This window comes from Mizuhopecten yessoensis, unplaced genomic scaffold, assembly GCF_002113885.1.
Source record: "Mizuhopecten yessoensis strain PY_sf001 unplaced genomic scaffold, ASM211388v2 scaffold2447, whole genome shotgun sequence".
Lineage (NCBI taxonomy): Eukaryota > Metazoa > Mollusca > Bivalvia > Pectinida > Pectinidae > Mizuhopecten > Mizuhopecten yessoensis.
Genome location: NW_018404550.1, coordinates 260,536 through 283,466, shown reverse-complemented (window position 1 = coordinate 283,466; position 22,931 = coordinate 260,536). Strand labels below are relative to the sequence as shown.

General features: G+C 35.7%; 1 protein-coding gene across 1 annotated transcript; it reads right to left on the bottom strand.

The window, feature by feature from the left end:
* Positions 1-6,594: 6,594 nt before the first annotated feature.
* LOC110446024 (histone H3.3) lies at positions 6,595-9,316 on the bottom strand. Its single transcript, XM_021490969.1, has 3 exons — positions 9,211-9,316; positions 8,083-8,382; positions 6,595-7,238 (listed from the first exon to the last, which is right to left on the bottom strand). Exons 2-3 carry the CDS (start codon positions 8,362-8,364, stop codon positions 7,110-7,112), a joined length of 411 nt encoding a protein of 136 aa, XP_021346644.1. The 5' UTR covers positions 8,365-8,382; positions 9,211-9,316; the 3' UTR covers positions 6,595-7,109.
* Positions 9,317-22,931: the final 13,615 nt, after the last annotated feature.

Sequence of the window (22,931 nt, the reverse complement as noted above, 5' to 3'; positions counted from 1 at the left end):
GGAACCTACATATAAAATTTGAGAAAGATCCCTCTGGTACTTCTTGAGAAATAGCGATAACAAACTTTCACTATCAAAATCCAAGATGGCTGCCCGACGGCCATGTTGGTTATGCGATCAGTCTCAAAAGTTGCCCTGCACAGCTAAGGACCAAGAGGAACCTGCATATAAAATTTGAGAAAGATCCCTCTGGTACTTCTTGAGAAATACCGATGACAAGAATTGTTTACGGACGGACGACGGACGACGGACAACGGACGGACGACGGACCACGGGTGATTTGAATAGCCCAGCATCAGATGATGGTGGGCTAAAAAGGCCTCTTATTTTCTAAGCTTGACTTGATGCGGATGTATAAATGATTTTTGTTTCAGTTTTTCGGTTTAACCGTAGCTTCTATTTTTTCGGAGCATTGCTCCAGCTGTCGGTAGTCAAAGTAGCCAATGGTTATTTTCGTTTTTAATTTCTTTAAAAATAAAGTAAACGATCTGCAACTTAGTCACAGAAAAGAACTCTCTGTCCACTCACTTGTGCATTGCGACCGATACCAATTCCGTATAAATGATCAGGGCCGACACAGTTAATCGCACGATGTATGACTGCAAGGTATCACTTCTTTTTCAATTTTGTTAATAGAAGTAAAGTTGAAGTTGAAAGTTGTCAAGGCAATATAGTTCTGCAAGCTTTAATCGACAGCAGACGCATTGATTGGTGTTGCATCCATTGGCCGTGGGGTCAACTTATACCTATATATATATAAATATTAAGTTTATCAATTTTACAACAACTATGAAACAAGTTTTTACGACTTATACTAATCTTTTGGCCCGGACGTCATCCTTGATATCCAGAGGTTACGCCCACTTTCTCTCTCTACACCCCTGGAATATGTTATGGCAAAATTCAAGGCAAGAAGATAGCTGTTTGATTGGTCTCATGTAAAAAAAAAAAAAAATCGCTAGGCTGATACCTGTCCTTTGAAGATTACAAAGGAGAGACGCCCGACTTCAAAGCCTGACAATTTTTACTGTTACGTGACCGCGAGATTCTTTTGATGTATATTAATGGATCGAACTTGTCTTCTTGTCTTATCAACAAGTAGGCGCACACTGAGCCTTCAATTTTGCTATGACATATTCCAGGGGTATAGAGAGCAAAAGTGAGCGTAACCCCTGTATATCGATGTCCGGACGTTAGCGCGCATAGGTCTTCCTGTGGGAGGAAACCGGAGTACCCGGAGAAAACCCACGCAGTCGGGCAGGTGACCCCATACCTTTTCACGTCCGATCGGGAAATCGAAAAATAAGAGAGAGAAAAGGGAAATCAAACCCCGCCGTCGGAGACGTTCTTAACAGTTTGCTGTTCTTAAAACTGCATAATTTCAACAATAAATAACATTTCTTGACTTGGCATTTAAAGACGTCAAGTCCCCCCAAAAATGAAGTGATGCAATAGCACAGGCTTCAGGGCAAAGGCCGAAAATCGACACTTTCAAAAGCGATATTTTCATTCTAAATAAAACATATAAGACATAGTTATGCTCGCTCCGATTCTATAAAAGGTAAATGATGACTTAATGCATAATATTTGTGATAGTAAACACGTCGCATATATGTTATATTTAGAAAGAAAATATAGCTATTTAGGGCGCTATATCAAATGTTGTATATTTATTATTTATTCTCTCGTGAGTTATTTGCCAAGATGCAAGTTTTCAGCATACATAATTTTAGAAGTGTATTTTTTTGTTCCAAGTTACACTTTATAAAAATGAAGTATATAGTAGCACATGCACTAATGTATTTAAATACTTCCTTAACTATTGTCAAACATCACTCTAAACAGTATTGCATCTGAAACTGAATATTAAATATTGAATGTTAGGACTTGATAGTAGTAGGAATCTCTCAATTTAAAATTTAAAACCATCTCCCTCTAAGGATGATTCTCACCAAGTAAAAATTATTTCCAACAGAAAGTTGTCAAAATATACCCAAAAGTGTTATTTTCCTATATAAACTATAGTAAACTTAACCCCCTCCCCAAGGGAGAACGAATAGCTCAAGGGTCCTGAAATTTACAATTTAAATAAAGCCCCTGATTATCTTTCTTTTCGTGAAGAGGAAATGATTGTAGTACCTCTGAGTCTGGAGAAGAAGATTTTTGAAATATTGGTTAACTTTCCCTTTGGGGCCCAACCTTTGCCCATTGGGTTGGGGTAGGAATCCCAATTTTACAATTTAAAATCATGTTCCTCAAAGGGTAATTCTCACCTAGTAAAAACAATTTCCAACAGAAAGTTGTCAAAATATACCCAAAAGTGTTATTTACCTACATAAATTATAGTAAACTTTACCCCCTCCCCAAGGGAGAACGGATAGCTTGATGGCCCTGAAATTTACAATTTAAACAAGAGGCCCAGAGGGCCTGTATCACTCACCTGGATATCTAAGCAATCAGGGCAAAATATTCTCCAAATGAGATCCAAGGGAATATGCCGAACCCGAAGGCCAATCCTTGTAGCATATCTGTATTAGATTTTTAATGCCCAGCAATTTTAAGGTATGGTTATGGGGTGGGGATCTCAACTGTTTCCAAGCTGTGGCTCAGAAACTAGGTCCCTAGGGTTTTGGTTAGACCCCAGGATCAATTCTAATATCATGACTGTATTTGTCTCTTTTTGCCCAGCATTTGTATATATAGTCTGCGGGTGGGGATCTCAACCCTTTCAAAGTTATGACCCAGGGGTTAAGTCTGCAAGAATGGGGCAGACCCTGGGGTCAATTCTAATATCATGACTGCATTCGTCTCTTTATGCCATGCAACAATTGTATATATAGTTTTGGGGTGGGGATCTTAACCATTTTGAGGTTAAGTATCCAAGGATGGGGTAGTCCCCAAGGCCATCCTGAAAGCATATGTGCATTCATCTCTTTATACTCAGCAATTGTATATATGGTTATAGGGTGGTGATCTCAACTGTTTCCAAGCTGTGTCTAAGAAACTAGGTCCCTAGGGGTTCGCTCAGACACCAGGGTCTATTCTAATATCATGACTGCATTCGTCTCTTTATGCCCAGCATTTGTATATATAGTTTTGGGGTGGGGATCTCAACCGTTTTAAAGTTATGGCCCAGGGACTATGTCTCCAGTGGTGGGGCCATCCTGGAAGCAAATGTGCATTCTTCTCTATATACTCAGCAATTGTTATATGGTTATCGGATGAGGATCTCAACCGTTTCCAAGTAATAAAACTTATTTTGGCCCCACCCCTTGGCCCAGGGGGTCAGTCCCATTATTTGTACAATTTTGAATCCCTGCCTCCCATGAATGCTTCCGACCAAATATGATCGATATCCATGGCATAGTTCTACAGAAGAAGTCATTTATAGCAATATTATTACCCCGTTTTGGCACCGCCATCAGCCCCCTGGGGGGTCAGCCCCACCATTTGTACAATTTTTAATCTCCACCACTTAGGGATGCTTCCAGTCAAATATGGTTGATATCCATCTCTTAGTTCCAGAGAAGATGTCGCTTAAAGCAATATAGCCAAATAACCCTTTTTGGCCCCGCCCCTCAGCCCCCTGGAGGGTCAGCCCCATCATTTGTACAATTTTGAATCCCTGCCTCTCATAAATACTTTTGATTAAATATGATTGATATCCAGTACATAGTTCTCCAGAAGAAATCGCTTAAAGCAATAAAGCCAAATTGCCCACCTTTTAGCCCCGCCCCTCGGGGGTCAGCCCCACCATTTATACAATTTTGAATCCCCACCACCTAGGGATGCTTCCAGTCAAATATGGTTGATATCCATCTCTTGGTTCCAGAGAAGAAGTCGCTTAAAGCAATAAAGCAAAATTGCCCCCTTTTAGCCCACCCCTCAGCCCCACCATTTGTACAATTTTAAATCCCCACCGCCGCGTGATGCTTCCAGTCAAATATGGTTGATATCCATCTCTTAGTTCCAGAGAAGAAATCGCTGAAAGCAATAAGCCAAATTGACCCCTTTTAGCCCGCCACTCAGCCCCACCATTTGTACAATTTTGAATCCCCACCACCTAGGGATGCTTCCAGTCAAATTTAGTTAAATTCCAATCAGTGGTTAAGAAGAAGTCGTTTAAAGAAATTGTTGACGGACGGACGACGGACGAAACGGTATGGCATAGGCTCACCTTGGTCCTTCGGACAATTTCGGACCAGGTGAGCTAATAAGGCACCTGATGATCTTTCTTTTCATGCAGAGAAAATGACTGTAGTACCTCAGAGTCTGGAGAAAATTTTTGAAATATTGGTTAATTTTCCCTTTGGGGCCCAACCTTGGCCCTAGGAGTTGGGGTAGAAATCCCTATTTTACAATTTGAAACCATTTTTTCTTTCAAGGATAATTCTCACAAGTAAAAGCAATTTCCTACAGAAAGTTGTCAAAATATACCCAAAAGTGTTAATTCCCCATATAAACTATAGTAAACTTTACCTCTCCCCAAGGGAGTACGGATAGCTCGGGGGTCCTGAAATTTAAAATTTAAATAAAGCCCCTGTTGATCTTTTCTTTCAATGCAGAGAAAATGAATGTAGTACCTGAGTCTGGAGAAGATTTTTGAAATATTGGTTAATTTTCCCTTTGGGTCCCCGCCCTGGCCCCAGGGGTTGCGGTAGGAATCCCAATTTCACTATTTTGCAGCCTCATCTACCAAGGACGATTCTGACCAAGTTTGAAAAAAAATCTATCCACTGGTTCTAGAAAAGAAGTCGAAAATGTAAAAAGTTTGCGCACGACAGACGGAAAGTGATTAGAATAGGTCACTTGAGCAAAGTGGTTATGGCATAGCAACAGCTATGAAGCCCCACAGGACGCTTTGCTATGTCCTAGTACACCCTAAGAGTATAACACCTAATGAATATGTCGCAGAATGTGTATACAAAATCGGATGCAAAAACTGCGACACGTTGTATATTGGAGAGACAGGAAGGCGATTTGGGTTCCGCCTTGGTGAACACTGGAAACCCAAGAAGGTAGGAAATTCACCAGATCAGAAAGGAAGCAGTCGGAATCCCAGATAAATAATCGGCAATCACAGACCATGCCACACAGAGCAAGACGCCCAGAGGGCCTGTATCGCTCATATGAATATGTTTAAAATAATTGGTATGAAGTAAAGATATAGGACTCCATGGTATGAAATTTCAGAAAGATCCATCCAGTACTTAAGATATAGCGAGAACAAATTTCAAACAGAGTCCCACCCCTATGTCCCTAGGGGGGTCATACCCAACGTTTATACAAAATTTGAGTCCCCTTGGCCCAAGGATGCTCTTGACTAAATAAGGATAAAATCCCTTAATGCCAATGGTCATGAAAGGATTTTAAAGGTTTTACCTTTTATATCACCTACTGGGCCCTGCCCTTCTAGCCCTTGGAGACCACACCCACTGCTTATACAAAATTGAATCCCCTTGGCCTAAGGATGCTCCAGACCAAATTTTGTCAAAATCTACTTGACCGTTCAGGACAAGTAGCGGTTTAAAGGAAACGTTGACGGACGCTGCGGTATGACATAAGTTCATCATGGTCCTTTTGACAGGGCGAGCTAAAAGCCATGTGATTGATTGGGATAACTGCAAAGTTTTGGACAGAGAGAGCAATCTGTTCTATGAACAAGTATTAAACAAAGCGTTTAAATGGATCACTAGTGCTTTCCGCGAAGTAGCGATAAAAAGAATTGTTAAAGAATTGATTACGGACGCATGGCAATTTGAATAGCTAGCCCACCATCTGATGATCATGGTTGGCTTCAAGATAAACGACAGAGTTTGGATTATGTGGATGTATGTAATAGCTGTGTACCTATGACATTGCTTTAAACATATGATCAGACAAATTTATATTGAAGAAAATAATAACTGCCACCAAAATGGAACATAAGAGAAGAGTATTCAAAAGAAGTGGCTCTACCAAATAGATTTTACCTGAAAAAACGCTTTGCTATCTATATGAAATACTTTTTTATATAAATATTTGATTAACCGATCTACTGGAGTAAAGAATCTTGTGCATCATAACAGACATTTCCCAGCGAATCTCTTTTAGATCCATTTAAAAGGTCCCACTGCATTGCCACTTACTAGTCTAGTCATTTATTTGAAGCAGTGTCCCAGGTAACTACTGGCCAACTATCATTGCTCTCGACAATTTTGTTAATTAGAAGTTGTTTAAAGGTTATCAAGACATTTGACGAAACTTATACCAGGTACCTATATTGGCCTTATATGAGTACTCTGGGCTTTGTGGTCATTCAGAAGATGTTTACATATTTGATCCCTATGACCTTGAATGTAGGTCAAGGTCATGTATTTGAAGATCTTAAATAAAGTTGAAACAATCTTACTAGCCTTCATCCTACTGGCCAAAGTAAAAAGTTGATGCCACACCACGGCATAAACTCACCCTTTGGGCCAGGCATGCTTATATTAAAATAGATTCTGGCTGGTTCGATTAAAAACATCCTTATTCAGCTTAATGTTTTGGTCATACGGTCCAAAACTGTTTTCGGATGTCACAACAGGATCAGAAACGTAAAACAAAAATTGGTAATAAATATACTACATTTATTTTGTTGACCAAAACGATACAAAAACACTTACAACAACACAAAAGTCAATGATAGTAATTAACAAGATCTTGCACTGCTGCTTTGATTGCCAATATCTTTCTCAAGAAAATTTGCAAAATTGAAAATACAATATCTTGTTGATCACTACAACCTGATAGATAAGAGCAAGAATAGACAGATTAAAAGAATTCACTTCGTTGATCAACTGTTAAAATCCAATGTTAAAATCAGTAAAGTAAAAATTGCTGCAATTGATGAGATGTTTAAACTCTACACACAATTCAGTTCATATGAATTTATGTCCATGCTAGAGGTATATTTCATGTTTTTTCTAGTCTGTTGATCTTTTCCTAAAGTCCTTGCAAAAAAATAAGTTGCACATTCTTAATTTTGTAGTTCATCTAGTATGACTTGCATGATCCGTAGAAATTGTCTGATCATTTAGTTTTTAACTTCATGAGATGAGTGATGAAATGAAACTGGATGGAGTTTTTTAAGCACGTTCACCACGGATTCTTCTGGCCAACTGTATGTCCTTAGGCATGATTGTCACTCGTTTCGCATGGATGGCACACAAGTTGGTGTCTTCAAACAATCCCACGAGGTAGGCTTCACTTGCTTCCTAAAATTTGAAAATAAATAAATATAAGCTTTGATTAACGAACATTCCCATCACCATAAATAAATCAAGTGGACACAGGTTGCCATTATATTGAGGCGATTTGGCATGCATGGAAAGTGTGAACATTTCATTTTTTTGGTATCAATGAAAAAGTAACAAATAGCTTAAGATTCACACATGCCAAGTTTGAAGCAAAAAAGACCAGACTCTTCAAATATTGAGTTACTTGGCAAAAGTATCCAGCAATTGTTTTAACATTCCGATAAAAATAACATCATTTCTACACATTGTTTCTCAAAGGTTACAAGATTACATGTTTTTGACAAGGTCTGTCCCATGAACATTGTAGATGTTCTAGAGAAGCAATATTTTGCCCACAAAAGTTTGGATTGGGCAGGGAGGCATCAGAAAATTTCCAGAGCAACTTTTCAAAACCTGTACATATTGGTTATAGAACTACATGGGTTTATTCACTGTACAAGTTTAGAGCAAATGTAAACAAGACTAACACCCAAGTGTTATTCTGGAAGTTTTAGTGGGTTATTTGGGGGCCTTATTAACAAGTTCAGTACACAGTACATCATGCGATAAATTTGGAAGGAATTAAATCTTGTATTGATCTCATTCAAAAGGCCCCGTAATAAATTGAAAGTTAACATATATCCATAAGTGGCAAAATAGCCATTCTCAGTTTAAAGGATACAACATTTAATAACTGCCATTATCATGTTTTGGGCAAAAACAACTGACCCAACAGCCATAAATAGCGCATTCATCCTGCTAGGGGAAACTCAATTACGATGCGTGACTGGAGAAGGGATATTTCTGATAAAAGCATTTTTACCTGGAGAGCACCAATAGCTGCACTCTGGAATCGGAGGTCTGTTTTGAAGTCCTGAGCAATTTCTCTAACCAATCTCTGGAATGGCAATTTCCTGATGAGCAATTCTGTGGACTTCTGGTACCTCCTGATTTCTCGGAGAGCCACTGTACCAGGCCTGTATCTGTGAGGCTTCTTTACACCACCTGTGGATGGAGCACTCTTCCTAGCTGCCTTTGTTGCCAGCTGTTTCCTTGGAGCCTTTCCTCCGGTGGATTTTCGAGCTGTCTGCTTTGTTCTGGCCATTTTGGTTCAAGACTTGTACTACAATACGATAAAATATTTTATCAGCTAAATTATAAATGACATATCAAATTATTCTCTCCTCACAATAGAAAGACATTATCTGTTGTCAGTGAATCCATGCTTTTACGACTACATTTAAGTCGAGATATATGTACTATATTTATTTTATTTATTGGTTATATGTAGTAATTACATAACCCGACAAACTCAAAATTCGTAAACATGCGACAGACTTTAAGCTTTAAATGAAAAAGAGTCGGCGAAGCATTTATTCGCGCCTTCTGACCCTATTTTGGCGGGTTATGGATTACAGGTTTTAGGAAAGTCACAAATTAAAATTAACATACAGATAAATAATACAACATGGGCTTTCAATATATCTTGTTATATAAATCGGACTACACAAGCTGCAACGACTTTGTACAACTAAGATCTATTTTTAACTAAAACAGGAAGCAAGTCTGAACCGCGCAAAATCTATATTTAGAATTCCATGAGTTCTTTTGTTTTCATTTAATTCAGGAGTTGTCTTTAAATTTGTTGGGAAAGGTGACAATTAACAAATGAGCAACTGGTCATATGTTCCTTCTTTTCTACTTAGCATGGAATATGTTCGTGCACACAGAGAGAAAAAACCCAAAATTACTGGTTGGCAAAGATTCACATTATCGCTATACTGACAACAACCAAAATGGCGTCTTCCACGTTGAGATACAACTATATATCAAATCCGAATATCCTCTACAAATGTGGGTTATTCCATATATGTAAACATATATAAAACTATGTAATGAAACCCTTGTCCATGTTTTACTAGGGACATTCGGGCCGGATATCACATCTTACCTTCTTCACTGACGACGATTTACAATTTGCCGCACAAATTTTCGCTACGAATTGTGGATATGAATAAAAATGAGCTTCGCATGCAACGTCATTTTACATTGAGGGCTTTCATTGGTCGATTGTATAGAAAGACCACGGAAACGATTGGCGGTGCGTTCTTGATTACCATTGGCTACTTCGGACCTGTGCACAAGTAGCGATTAGTCAATTTTGAGATCGTTTCATTGGCTAAACTTTCAATCCTACCTAGGACGATTTTCGTGCAGAAAAATAAGAAAGAAGTTACAGCAGGAATAGGATATTAAAAAGCTATTAATGAATATTACGAACTAGAATAAATAAATAACTATGATCCCTGTCCAAATATATGTCATTTGGTGTGTGCATACATGTTACACGTGTGTGTTTATAAAAAAAATGTTGGTCAACAATGTTAAACAAAGTAACCATGTTATATATATATATATAACATGGTTACATGAGCGGATCGCTCCGAAAATTTGACAACCTAAACTTGTCCACACTGTTGGAATGTACTTCTTTGCCCCATATAACATGGTTACATATATGGTTACATATATATATACACACGTATTTAATCCTTTTTTATTATAATATACACGTGTCTGTTAATATACACACCGTGTGTATATTAACAGTTCCCCTGATGAACCTATAAAGAGGCTCTTCAGGTTTATTTCAATATATATATGTCTCTGATGTAAATAATGTAACGTTAGGCTAGTTTGATATACATCATTACATGGAATCTGAGACGTTTGGTTTTCAAGAAGTGCTTTTTTAGTTATTCGTCAACTAATGTAAGCCTACTAGACTAATGCCGATACAAAATAATAATATATATCTAATTATTTTTCATGGATACATAATATTCCGACTTTTCTTTTTTCCTTTCTACAAGAAATGTATATACATTATATCTCCTGCAAATCTATGTTTTTGGTATCCATATATTGTTGATTACTGTAAAGGATTAACAGTTAGGTAATGGAATATTTAAGACTATACATTCTTCCTATAGTGTTCTTTCTTGTATTTTTCCGCTAGACTATAATTAGACCATGCAATTAAATGCCGAATTCAATAAATATAACACCCTTCATAGAATCTATTCACAGACGCCTTTGTATTTATACCCCGTATCGATAAACAAATACCCCTCGAGGAACGGAAATCGTCAGATTTTTACTGAACTAAAACGTCAGATATTAGCCGTAAGATTTTATCATTGTCGCCGGAAGCTTCAATTTCATTGCTGTATCTCGTTTGTGTTATTGTCTTCCCCAAAACATGCATGTGAAAAATGTATCGGAATATTGACAGGCAATCAATAACAATTCTAGTCTCTGGAAATGTATACAAAAAGATCATGTCTGTTTAGTGTTATTGGATTTTGTTACACTTTTTTTTTTACTTAGTAAAATACAAATGATTTTTTATAAACGATAAGTTTTCATTATATTTATTCCAGGTTATATATATATATATATATATATATATATAATAAAAACATTTTTTTCAGATCGTCCGCTAGGCCTTTCTGCCTTCTAGGGCTTCTTCAGGCGGATTGATATACAATGTATACTAATATGGCTTTATATGTCTATATATATATATATATAGATCATAGACATATAAAGCCATTTTAGTATACATTGTATATATACACGTCTATGTATATGGGGCAAAGAAGTAATTCCATGTATAGATATGTAGCTACAACTCTATTTTCTGGTATTACATTTTTTTAAAGAAAACTGAGAAAAGTATAGAACAAGTTTGAAGCTGTAAACGTATTATAAGTACTTATATCTTTGACATTGTAACATGATTTAAAAAAACGTCTTGAAAGGTTGGAGATTATCATCTATCAGAGTTACTTCCCTTAGTTCACCTCTTCGAGTACGTTTGCATGTGTTGCACATATCCGCTTCGATTTTCTATTTTCAAATCACTTTTTATATATTTTCCTCTCATGTAAATAAAATATCAAAGGGAGCGGCACCGAAAGACATCAATTTGTGAGATAATTTGCTAATTGTTATAATACTAGTGGATAAAATACAGCCTATGTGCTCAATTTAAACGAGTTTATTAACGTTACAATCTGCAGAATTAGGGGATTATGTGCATAAATACATTGAAAATATTATAAACAAAGTTGAAAAATATTGTAGTAATGATACAATGTAATTATTATGCACTTTTCTGCACCGGCAAATACATAAATGCATGTTATATATTTTTGCGACGTAAATTTTCAGTCAAAAAAATTCATTCCTATATACATGCAGTTGTGTCATTATAATAAGGAGATAAAAATATTCATTGGGTGTCCTCAATTAGCCACTGTACAGTTGCCTTTACCACGGTCTTAGATAGCAATAATAATCTAATTCCGTGCCTTTACATTGTATGAGTTTAACAATTGATTGTTGATGTGCCATAAGACCGTTAACAAGGACCATTCAATCTCTGATGCCCGAAAGCTGGAATCGAGAGTGACTATATTTTTTATTACGTTCCCTTAAAAGTGAACAACCATCAAATGCTAAAACACGCCAAACTTAGTGTTAAAATGTTAATAAAACATATCAAAATTAGTTGTCATCCTATTTTTTTCAAACAAAAGTCCGTATTTGTGCATAATTTATTATTTGAAAACGACCTGTTTAATCGTACATCGTGGAGAGCACAGAGTATGTATACGCAGTAATTTCCATTGCGATATACATAACTTTTATCCATTCTAGACTTAGACACCAATAATGTTCTTTCAAATAGGATCTTTTGCCGTGACAACATACTCCTATACATTTTATTTATTTATTTTATATTTCCATACATAATGGATAACAACAATACAACACAAGTATAAAATATCACAGTCAGTTATGCATGTAATAAAGACTAAACAGACTAAAAGATACTTATTCCCTCTTTGCATATTGCACAGTTATCTTCTCTTATGAGCAGGTATTGATTGTTACGTCATTGGTTTGTGTGAAAAAATTACGTCGTTTTCTCAAAAATTGATGACGTTGCTCTCACAAACCAATGACGTAACAATCAATACCTGCTCACAAGAGAAGATAACTCTGCAATACGCAAAGACGGAATATGTAAAACAAAAGGAATCAGTGTAGCAAATATTCTTTAAACGTACTCTGAACTGTGCGAGAGGGGAACAAAACATATCAGTCTGGTGCAAAAATCAAGATAGTTAAAATTACATTGAATCCTATTTAAAATACTGTACTTTTTAGCGTTTATTCTTCTTCTCTGGCAGTAAAACTGGTTGAAACGAATTAATCGTAGATTACGACCAGGGACTAAAAAACACATTTGCTTGACTAAATCTGGACAATCTTAACACATTTGTAAAGAAATACACAGTCTAAAAATACCCGCCTATGTTTGAGACTAGGAAGTATAAATACCTACAAGTGTTAGCGTAAGACATGGAATTGTAGTCAACTTGTGCCTTAAAACATAAAAAGAGCTATGGCGGGTTGCTATGCATATTTCCCTAAAACTACGACCCGCTAGTGCGCGCGTCCAACCGTGCACTGTTATGACGCGTCCGCAGGTATTTCTATACAGGTAACTCTATCGGAATCCCGTATCTAAGAATAGATGATTGTAAACAGACGAATTTAAGGTCATGGCTATCATAATACATGCGTTTTACGATAAAGACTTAACAAAATGCTTATTTCGCGTTAGCTGTAAAAAACATAAGATCGTACAATCATTACCAAGTTTGAAAGGATTTAATTCTCATTACTATTGCCTATTTTATTTCCTTTGCCTTTTTTTTTTTTATTCTGACACAACAATCCCGTATATTTTGTATTTCGGCATCATTTGTTTGTGTTTAGATAATAATTAAAGATACTAGAGCCAATTGGAGGCAGGGTAAAACAACTCATAAAACAAAGCGTAGCTGTACAGGGATTTGTTGACATGATCCCATAGAAGATAAATCAATAGGTATGTTAATAAAATGTTCCATTGATATGAAAACTATATTTTACATTGCTACGGAAACTGATCACTAGCTTAAATATTAAAAAAGAAAGAAGAAAAAAGTGTATCTGAATGTAAACTCGAACCTACACCGTTCACATTTCTGGTCACAAGCTAACTGCGTTACACATCAGGCTACACCGGACATAGACGAACATGGAAATACAAACTCTTTTAACCAAAGAAACAGCTGTCGCAGTTTTGAAAACTTGATCAACCCTGATTTTCATTATTTTGAACACTTTCCCAAAGGAGGACCAATTTCCCGTCATGCGATTTGTTTTTGCATATTACATCACGGAATCAAAAAGGTTATTGAAAAGTTGGTCCTCGGATGGGAAAGTATTAAAAGTATTTTTCTAAATCTGGGAAACCCCGTCACTGTTATAGATATAGTGAATATGGCTATATTTGCAGTATTATATTAACAATACCGAATATCTCAACAGTTCAAAAATTCATATTCAATCGGTTTTATATCTATTCCATGCATTTTCGCTACTAAAAATTATTTACTCATCATTTTTTTTTTCCGTTTTCAAAATTGCCGACTTAGGGAAATACGGGCAGTTTTCCTTCATACCTCTTTCAAAAAATAAATTGCGCTGGACAACTTCGACCTGATGAATTAAAGATGTTTGGTAAGGAGACCAGATCTGACAACAGTATTCTGACTGCCTTCTGACAAGATTTATATATAACGACCTTAAAACAGGTAGTTTGTGTAAAGCTTTTACATGTACGTTTTATAAAACCGAGCATTCGCATTGATTTGGAAACAGTACGTCTAATGTGGGTACTAAAACTCATTGAAGAGGTCAGCCAAACACCAATATCTTTCACACACATTTCATTCTTCAGGTTCTCACCATTCATAGTGTAATTATAATTGATACATTTATTCTTTTTTGTAAAAATGACCTGGCAGCCCTTCTTCACGCACCGATCATATCGCTCTGTAGCTGCTCACACTCAGATGGCGTTCTTACACACTTAAAAAATCTACAGTCGTCGGCAAAGATAAGAGTTTTAGAAAAATTACAATAGATGGCAGTTCATTGATAAAAACAAGGAAAAGTTTAGGTCCAAGTATCGAACCTTGAGGCACACAGGAAGTTACATCACACCAACCGGATGTTGCCCGATTGACAGTAACACCTGGAATCTGTCTTTCAAATAAGTAGTAAACCAATCAGTCTGATCTAAAATGCTACCTTCTCAGTACACCATACAATTTTAACTTATGCAATAATAATATGTGGTTTACTTTGTCAAATGCCTTTGACAAATCAGTAATTCTACTTTTTGATTAAAGGCTTTGAAAATCTGATCGGTGACACATGCACGGTTTGAAACAGTAGACCTTTTTTGGCATAAAACCATGTTGCTCATCGCAGATAAGCGGATTTATAAAATTGGAAAAATGGACGTCAACCAGTTTTTCGAAAACTTTAGATAGATTTGGTGGTAAAGATATTGGTTTGTAATTGGTCACTTCATTGCGTTTATCAGATTAAAAATGGGAATAGCATTAGCCCTTTTTAAAATACTTTAAGATACCATCGTTCAATGAACGGTTGAAAATGTTACACAGTTGTACAGATAACTCATCAGCACACTCTTTAACAACTACGCCAGATATGTTGTCGTGCCGTAGCCACAAGCTTGTGTTACGTCTATTTGTGTAAGTGCCTTCTGAACATCAGTACAATTCAAAACAATTGTGCTTAGCGGGCAGTCAAATTAATTTGTTACATATATTTGAGGAAGATCACAATTGTTGTCCATACAGAACACACTTTTGAAGAAGGCGTTAAACATATCTGCAGATTCTTGCATACTAGACCGAGATATCTGCATTTCCGGCGGTGCTGGAAAATTCTATCCGACTCGGGTCTAGATCGCTTCCAATACTAGTTGTCTATATTGAAAGCAGTAATTGATAGCATTTGTAATATTTTCATCGTGAATTGCATATGATTTCTCGTCGAGAGCCGATTGTGACGTCATCTTATTTTCTCCCTGACGTAAAAGTATTGTTTCTTTTACGTCATACCGTAGGAGGCGACAAAGAAACAGGAACAGGTAAAAGGGGATACAGTTCTGTGAAAGCAAGGAGAAATACGTATAACAACTCATGCGACATGCCTGTGCTATCTTATATAGAAATTGATACACCAGTATAATTCCAACTATATATTTATATTTATCACATAATGTACTGTGTTATCCAGTGAATATTAACCCAAGTTTTACACGAATAGATGACACAAATCTTGATTATGTGATAAAAAGGATCTTATACTCGTTTTTATTTCATATGAAATTTATGAAACTCGTCACGAATTTTTTATTTTAGCTCGCCAGAGGCTTGCTAAATTGGAAAATTCTTGAGACTCGTTTCATAAATCTCAAATAAAATGGAAACTTATGTAAGATCCTATATATATGCTAACTTACTGGCATTGCTATATCGATATTGATGTATCAGTAACTGGCATTGCTATATAGATATTGATGTACCAGTGATTTCGCCCATGTATATGCTAACAAACTGGCATTGCTATATATATATTGATGTACCAGTGATTTCGCCCATGTATATGCTAACAAACCGGCATTGCTATATAGATATTGATGTACCAGTAATTTCGCCCATGTATATGCTAACAGCTAACAAACCGGCATTGCTATATAGATAATGATTACTAGTAATTTCGCCCATGTATATGCTAACAAACTGGCATTGCTATACAGATATTGATGTACCAGTAATTTCGCCCATGTTTATGCTGACAAACTGGCATTGCTATATTGATATTGATGTACCAGTAATTCCGCCCATGTTTATGCTGACAAACTGGCATTGCTATATAGATATTGATGTACCAGTAATTTCGCCCATGTTTATGCTAACAAACCGGCATTGCTATATAGATATTGATGTACCAGAATTTTCGCCCATGTTTATGCTAACAAACCGGCATTGCTTTATAGATATTGATGTACCAGTAATTTCGCCCATGTTTATGCTAACAAAACGGCATTGCTTTATAGATATTGATGTACCAGCAATTTCGCCCATGTTTATGCTAACAAACTGGCATTGATATTTAGATATTGATGTACCAGTAATTTCGCCCCTGTTTATGCTAACAAACTGGCATTGCTATACATATATTGATGTACCAGTAAATTCGCCCATTTTTATGCTGACAAACTGGCATTGCTATATTGATATTGATGTACCAGTAATTCCGCCCATGTTTATGCTAACAAACTGGCATTGCTATACATATATTGATGTACCAGTAAATTCGCCCATGTATATGCTAACAAACTGGCATTGCTATATAGATATTGATTACTAGTAATTTCGCCCATGTTTATGCTGACAAACAGGCAGTGCTATATTGATATTGATGTACCAGTAATTCCGCCCATGTTTATGCTAACAAACTGGCATTGCTATTTAGATATTGATGTACCAGTAATTTCGCCCCTGTTTATGCTAACAAACTGGCATTGCTATTTAGATATTGATGTTCCAGTAATTTCGCCCATGTTTATGCTAACAAACTTGCATTGCTATATAGATATTGATGTACCAGTGATTTCGCCCATGTATATGCTAACAAACCGGCATTGCTATTTAGATATTGATGTACCAGTAATTTCGCCCCTGTTTATGCTAACAAACTGGCATTGCTATTTAGATATTGATGTACCAGTAATTTCGCCCATGTATATGCTAACAGCTAACAAACCGGCATTGCTATATAGATATTGATGTACCAGAATTTTCTCCCATGTTTATGCTAACAAACCGGCATTGCTTTATAGATATTGATGTACCAGTAATATCGCCCATGTTTATGCTAACAAACCGGCACTGCTTTATAGATATTGATGTACTAGTAATTTCGCCCATGTTTATGCTAACAAACCGGCATTGCTATATAGATATTGATGTACTAGTAATTTCGCCCATGTTTATGCTAACAAAACGGCATTGCTTTATAGATATTGATGTACCAGCAATTTCGCCCATGTTTATGCTAACAAACTTGCATTGCTATATAGATATTGATGTACCAGAATTTTCGCCCATGTTTATGCTAACAAAACGGCATTGCTTTATAGATATTGATGTACCAGCAATTTCGCCCATGTTTATGCTAACAAACTGGCATTGATATTTAGATATTGATGTACCAGTAATTTCGCCCATGTTTATGCTGACAAACTGGCATTGCTATATAGATATTGATGTACCAGTAATTTCGCCAATGTTTTTGCTGACAAACTGGTATTGCCATTATAGATGTGATATACTAGTGTTATTTCGCCCAGGTGTATGCTAACTAACTGGCATTGCCAATACAGATGTTGATATACCAGTGTAATTTCGCCCATGTGTATGCTAACTAACTGGCATTGCCATTATAGGTGTTTATATACCAGTGTATGCTAACTAACTGGCATTGCCATTATAGATGTTGATATACCAGTGTATGCTAACTAACTGGCATTGCCATTATATATGTTGATATACCAGTGTAATTTCGCGATCAGTCCCAAAATACGATATGCATAACTAAGGATCGTGGGAAACCTTCATGTGAAATTTTAGAAATCTCCTTCCAGTACTTTCCGAGATACAGCGCTAACAAGAATTGTTTAAGGTTGGAATGACAGACCACGAACGCAGGGCAATTTGAATAGCCCACCATCTGATGATGGTGGGGAGACATAAAGGCATATAAAAAATGAAGAAAGACAAATTCATGTTCAATATTTTATGAGAATTGTGAATTATTATTACAAATGCTTACTCATGAATGAGTACAAATATGTCTAACACAGGTGTTTACCAATAAAATTCACGATTTTAATATACATAACAGCAGGTCCGTGGTGAAACCTTTTATACATAGTTCTAGCTGCAATCCCCGTGTACAATAAGATATGCTTTGCAATCCCCTTTCTCTAGTTTTCAAAGATATTATTTACTGTTGATACTCACAATATATTCAGTATGTTCCGCTTAGCTACTGGCGATTTTATCATAATGAGTTAACTACGAAGAAAATCAAAATCAGGGCTTTCATTTGACTGTTGATAGCAATTATCACATCACTTCACTTTTAAATTGAAACATGGCGAGTCAAAACATTTATTAAATAGCAAGTTTTTTAAACCCAAGAGTCAAGTTTTATTTTGGACATTCAAAACAAGGGTCAAATGAAAACCCAGTTAAGTCTTCTAAATTAGACCGGCTGGTTGATTCAGATGCTTATAGTGCTTTAAGGCAAAATGTTTTGTTTTATCCAGAAAATTGCATTTCAACTTAAGGAAGCACTGTATTTGAACTCAGGCTAATACTACCAGAATCCTACATTTAAACTGAAGAGTAAAGACACACTGTTTTTAGAAATAAAATATAAACTCACATATTACCTTCAGAATTCAACGAAAAAAAGCTACAGAAATTCAATTCATTACATTCAAGAAACATGAATGCCATTTTTAAAATGAGAATTTTTTACATCCAAGGAAAACGAAAACGAAATAAAAGAAAGTTAAAATTCTAAATTTGTTGCCGAAACACAATTACATACAAAGTCCTCAGTGTGAATGTGTACATACCTTCCTAGAATATCACAATAGAAACTCGTATCTTGTGGATCAATCAATTTCAAATATATTTTTGTCAAACTTCATACAAAATTTTATTTCTTCCACTCTTTGTAATATTTCACCTGGCTGAGGGAAAAAAAAATCTTTATAAAAACATGTACTGCCCAAAATGCCCTGAGTATAACACATTTTAATGATATCATGCATTACCGTATACTATAAAATAGAACCTCCCTCTCATCACACACTCTAAGCCCTAACCAGCGGGCCAAACTCTCGCCATTGAGAGTATCACCTCTCATAACAATCTGTTCATACTCCAGGTAATAACAGATCGTTAATTAATTGCTCCATCATGGCATAACAGCTCCATCTTAACTATTGCTGAACATACATTTTGTATCTTACAACACATCGCCAATTGAAGTTAACTCAAGATGTCTGGTCCACTGACTTGGATAAAGTAAGTAGATCAAAATCTGTCATGTGCAATATGACATAAAAAATATAATGTTGTCAACAGTTTGCAAATTGCATCTACTGTCCTTCTATTTTAAAGTTACATGCTAAACCGAAAACTACTTATGGGAAAACTGGAGAAAGCTGTCAAAATATCCAGAGATTGAAACACCAATACTACTGTAAGTACATATACTTTCAAATTCCAAAAGCTAAGCCTTTTCTCGTCGAAAAAAAAAAAAAAAGGAAATGTTTCTAAGAACAAATCAAATATATTCTAAAATTCACACTACATACAGTTACCAATAAAACACTTTGTGAATAGGTTGTTATAGACTCATAAAATGAAAACGATAGAATACATGTACATTTTATGCAATGAGATAGGGAAAGTACAACCTATGGATCAACACTTATGAATTAAAAATATTTTCATCAACTGTGAAAGATAAAATGCACCGTATACCCCAAAAACACTGATCAGCTGTGGAATAGGTAGTCTATAGGAACAAAACGTATCAGGCTCTGTAGCTAGCTACTGCTCTTCATAAGTTTTAAAATATTTAAAAGTCTAAGCAAGACCTGTGTATGGTAATTATGTACATCACTTACTAAACAAATAAGGACTTGAATGGCACATACCATAGAAGATAATCAACTTGAATCAATTGCATTAAGTGTTTGTCTTCATTTTATACATAGCATACAGACACCAGTGACCAACAGGTGATGGGAAAGTTGACAGGAATGCAAATATCTGTAGTTAAGGGTTTACAATGTACTAATAAGAGATGATGTGTAAAACTATCAACTAAATCCACACACAAAAAAGTGTATTCTAATGCAAGCATAAAAATATTGCATGTAATTTTTTCTGCAATCGCTACTGTAAAGCAGGTTGAATTTTGCATCATGTTATTTTCACACAATTTTGAATAAATAGTATCACAAGGTTTTGGACATTTTTTTATATTGGCTGCAAAAAAATGAAACGGAAGTAAATCTAATTATACTTCTGCTATTCAATTTTGGTAAGCAGTGTTCATGTGGAATCCATTTTTGGTAGTTTTCACCTATAGCCTAAAGTGCAGAGGAAAATATACACAAAATATTACCCATTTCGTATCCTCTTAATTAAATTCAATGTAATCATCATCTTAAAATCAATATCAGAACCAGTCCCAGAGTGTCATCGAATGTCGCCAATAAAATACTTCCGACACCATTATAATGTTAATTGTTCATGCAAGGTTTTGAGACACTCCAATTTGCCACACTGATTTGGCTTCAAACACGACATCTAAATTGACAGCAACTGTGATGTGAAATTTTTAGATAGCAACATTGGTATTTTTGGCGAGTGGCAAAGGAATAGATTATTCCATATCGATGGTATATTTGCAGATGACTGCTAAGATCATATATATACACACAACAAGATGTCTTTGTGTTCAGTGACTGCCTTAAATATCACCTCACAAACACAAACCTTTAAATATTTAGCAATATCTATGTATTTTACTTTAACAGAAATAATACACACATATTCAATTTCAACCTTATATAACTTCTATTTCACAGCAAATTCTACAAGGTTACCTGTTTTTCAGTCTGTGCTCTCAAGACTTATCATCTTTATCATAAAATCATCATTAAAACAAAGAAACAGTGATCCATTTGTGTTGTTTTGGCAAACTACTATACAAAATTTCTCCACACCATTGAATCTTTTTATGCAATAACATTTGTTATATTGCCAATAGCAGCCTATACACCACAACACACATTGTAAGCATGTATGGATGTCATACTGTTGTAATCGTACACTGCCTGGCATTAAAGAGATTTCTGCCAGTTAAAAGTCAATTATCGATACATGTTCATATGAAGAAACCCCATTAATTTGGTTTATACATTGTATTACCATAATTTTTAGTTTTATGCAGAAGTGAATTAAAGAGTACTCAAACAGAGCACAAGTGAACTATCATAAACCACTATTTGTTGGATGTAGTTGTCTTTTAAAACAGCCGATTATTGGAGTTCATTTCATTTGCATTAATTTTAGATGAAGCCTGGTTAGCATTCCACTCGACGGTAAATTACTGTTGTAGACCTATTCCACTCGACGGTAAATTACTGTTGAAGACCTTTTCCATTAGAGGGTAAATAACTGCTGTAGACCTATTCCATTAGAGGTTAAATTACTGTTGTAGACCTATTCCATTAGAGGTTAAATTTCTGCTGTAGACCTTTTCCATTAGAGGGTAATTTTCTGCTATAGACCTTTTCCGTTAGAGGGTAAATTACTGCTGTAGACCTTTTCCATTATTGGGTAAATTACTGCTGTAGACCTATTCGATTACTGGGTAAATTACTGCTGTAGTAAACTGCTTTAGACCTATTCCATTACAGGGTAAATTACAGCTGTAGACCCGAGAAGAAGTACATCAATGTATGTCCCTTTAAAATTTACTCTAAATCATCAACCTCGAAGCCTCGTGCAGTTATGCAACATTTTCTTTACTATAATCTGCAATTATTTACCAACATGTTAGCCAAGGAAATTAATATACTCCTGATGGTCAAGATTGATTTTGAAGTGCTTATTTGTGGCTTTCATTAGTTTGGTTCTGAAATCTCAGTGAAACTCTGAAGGAGTAAACATAACATAACTTAATAACTGAATTTGTGATGTACATCCAATATATACGCCCTAAACGTCATCACTGCTATAAAGGATGCTCATTGGGGTAAATCTCACTTAATGTAGCTGACAACAGGACTAATCCATGGGCCACTGTAGCTGCCCTTTTACAGCCATTTCTTAATCAGGTTTTTGATGTTCGTTGAAAAGACAATAGCATGAAGTGAGGTAAATTAACACATCTATTCTCCCAATAATGAAACCACCAAATCCAGCTTTTTGACGGAAATAAACGATTACCGCGGTATCAAGTAATAATTTCATCTTCTCATTATCAAGGAACATTTCCTCCCCTTTAACTTGTGATCCAATTTCAGACTTGGAATATAACCAGAGCTGTTGGAGAACAGCATAGCTCACCTATTGCTGATATGTTGTAAGATAGCAAATATCAATAGAAACACATGTACAGTAGAACCTTGATATGATGCCTGTCATTTCATTTGCCACCTCACTTAACGCCAACATATTTCAAGGTCACTTAATTAATGTTTTCTTCGAATAGGCGAGCTAAAAAAAAAGTTTGCCAAAAAAAGAAAATGTACATGAGTATTTTTGTTTTATCTAATATATGTTGTGAAACCATGAACAAATTTATGTAGACAGGTTTTCATAATAAGTATATTTCATGAATTGTTTGGAATTCTGGTAGTTACAAAATAAAACAACAACAAAAATTTGGAAAAATCTATCAAATAGCATGGTATCACATCACTGAAATGAATTCACACTCCTGATTATTTCAGTAATTAATGTTTATGTACAGGTGAATGTTGTATTAAAATGATCATCAATTTTCTTTCATTTATCATAACAGAATTTCTTCCCTTTTCTTGGTCAAAGCTGTACAATAATTGTTTGCTCA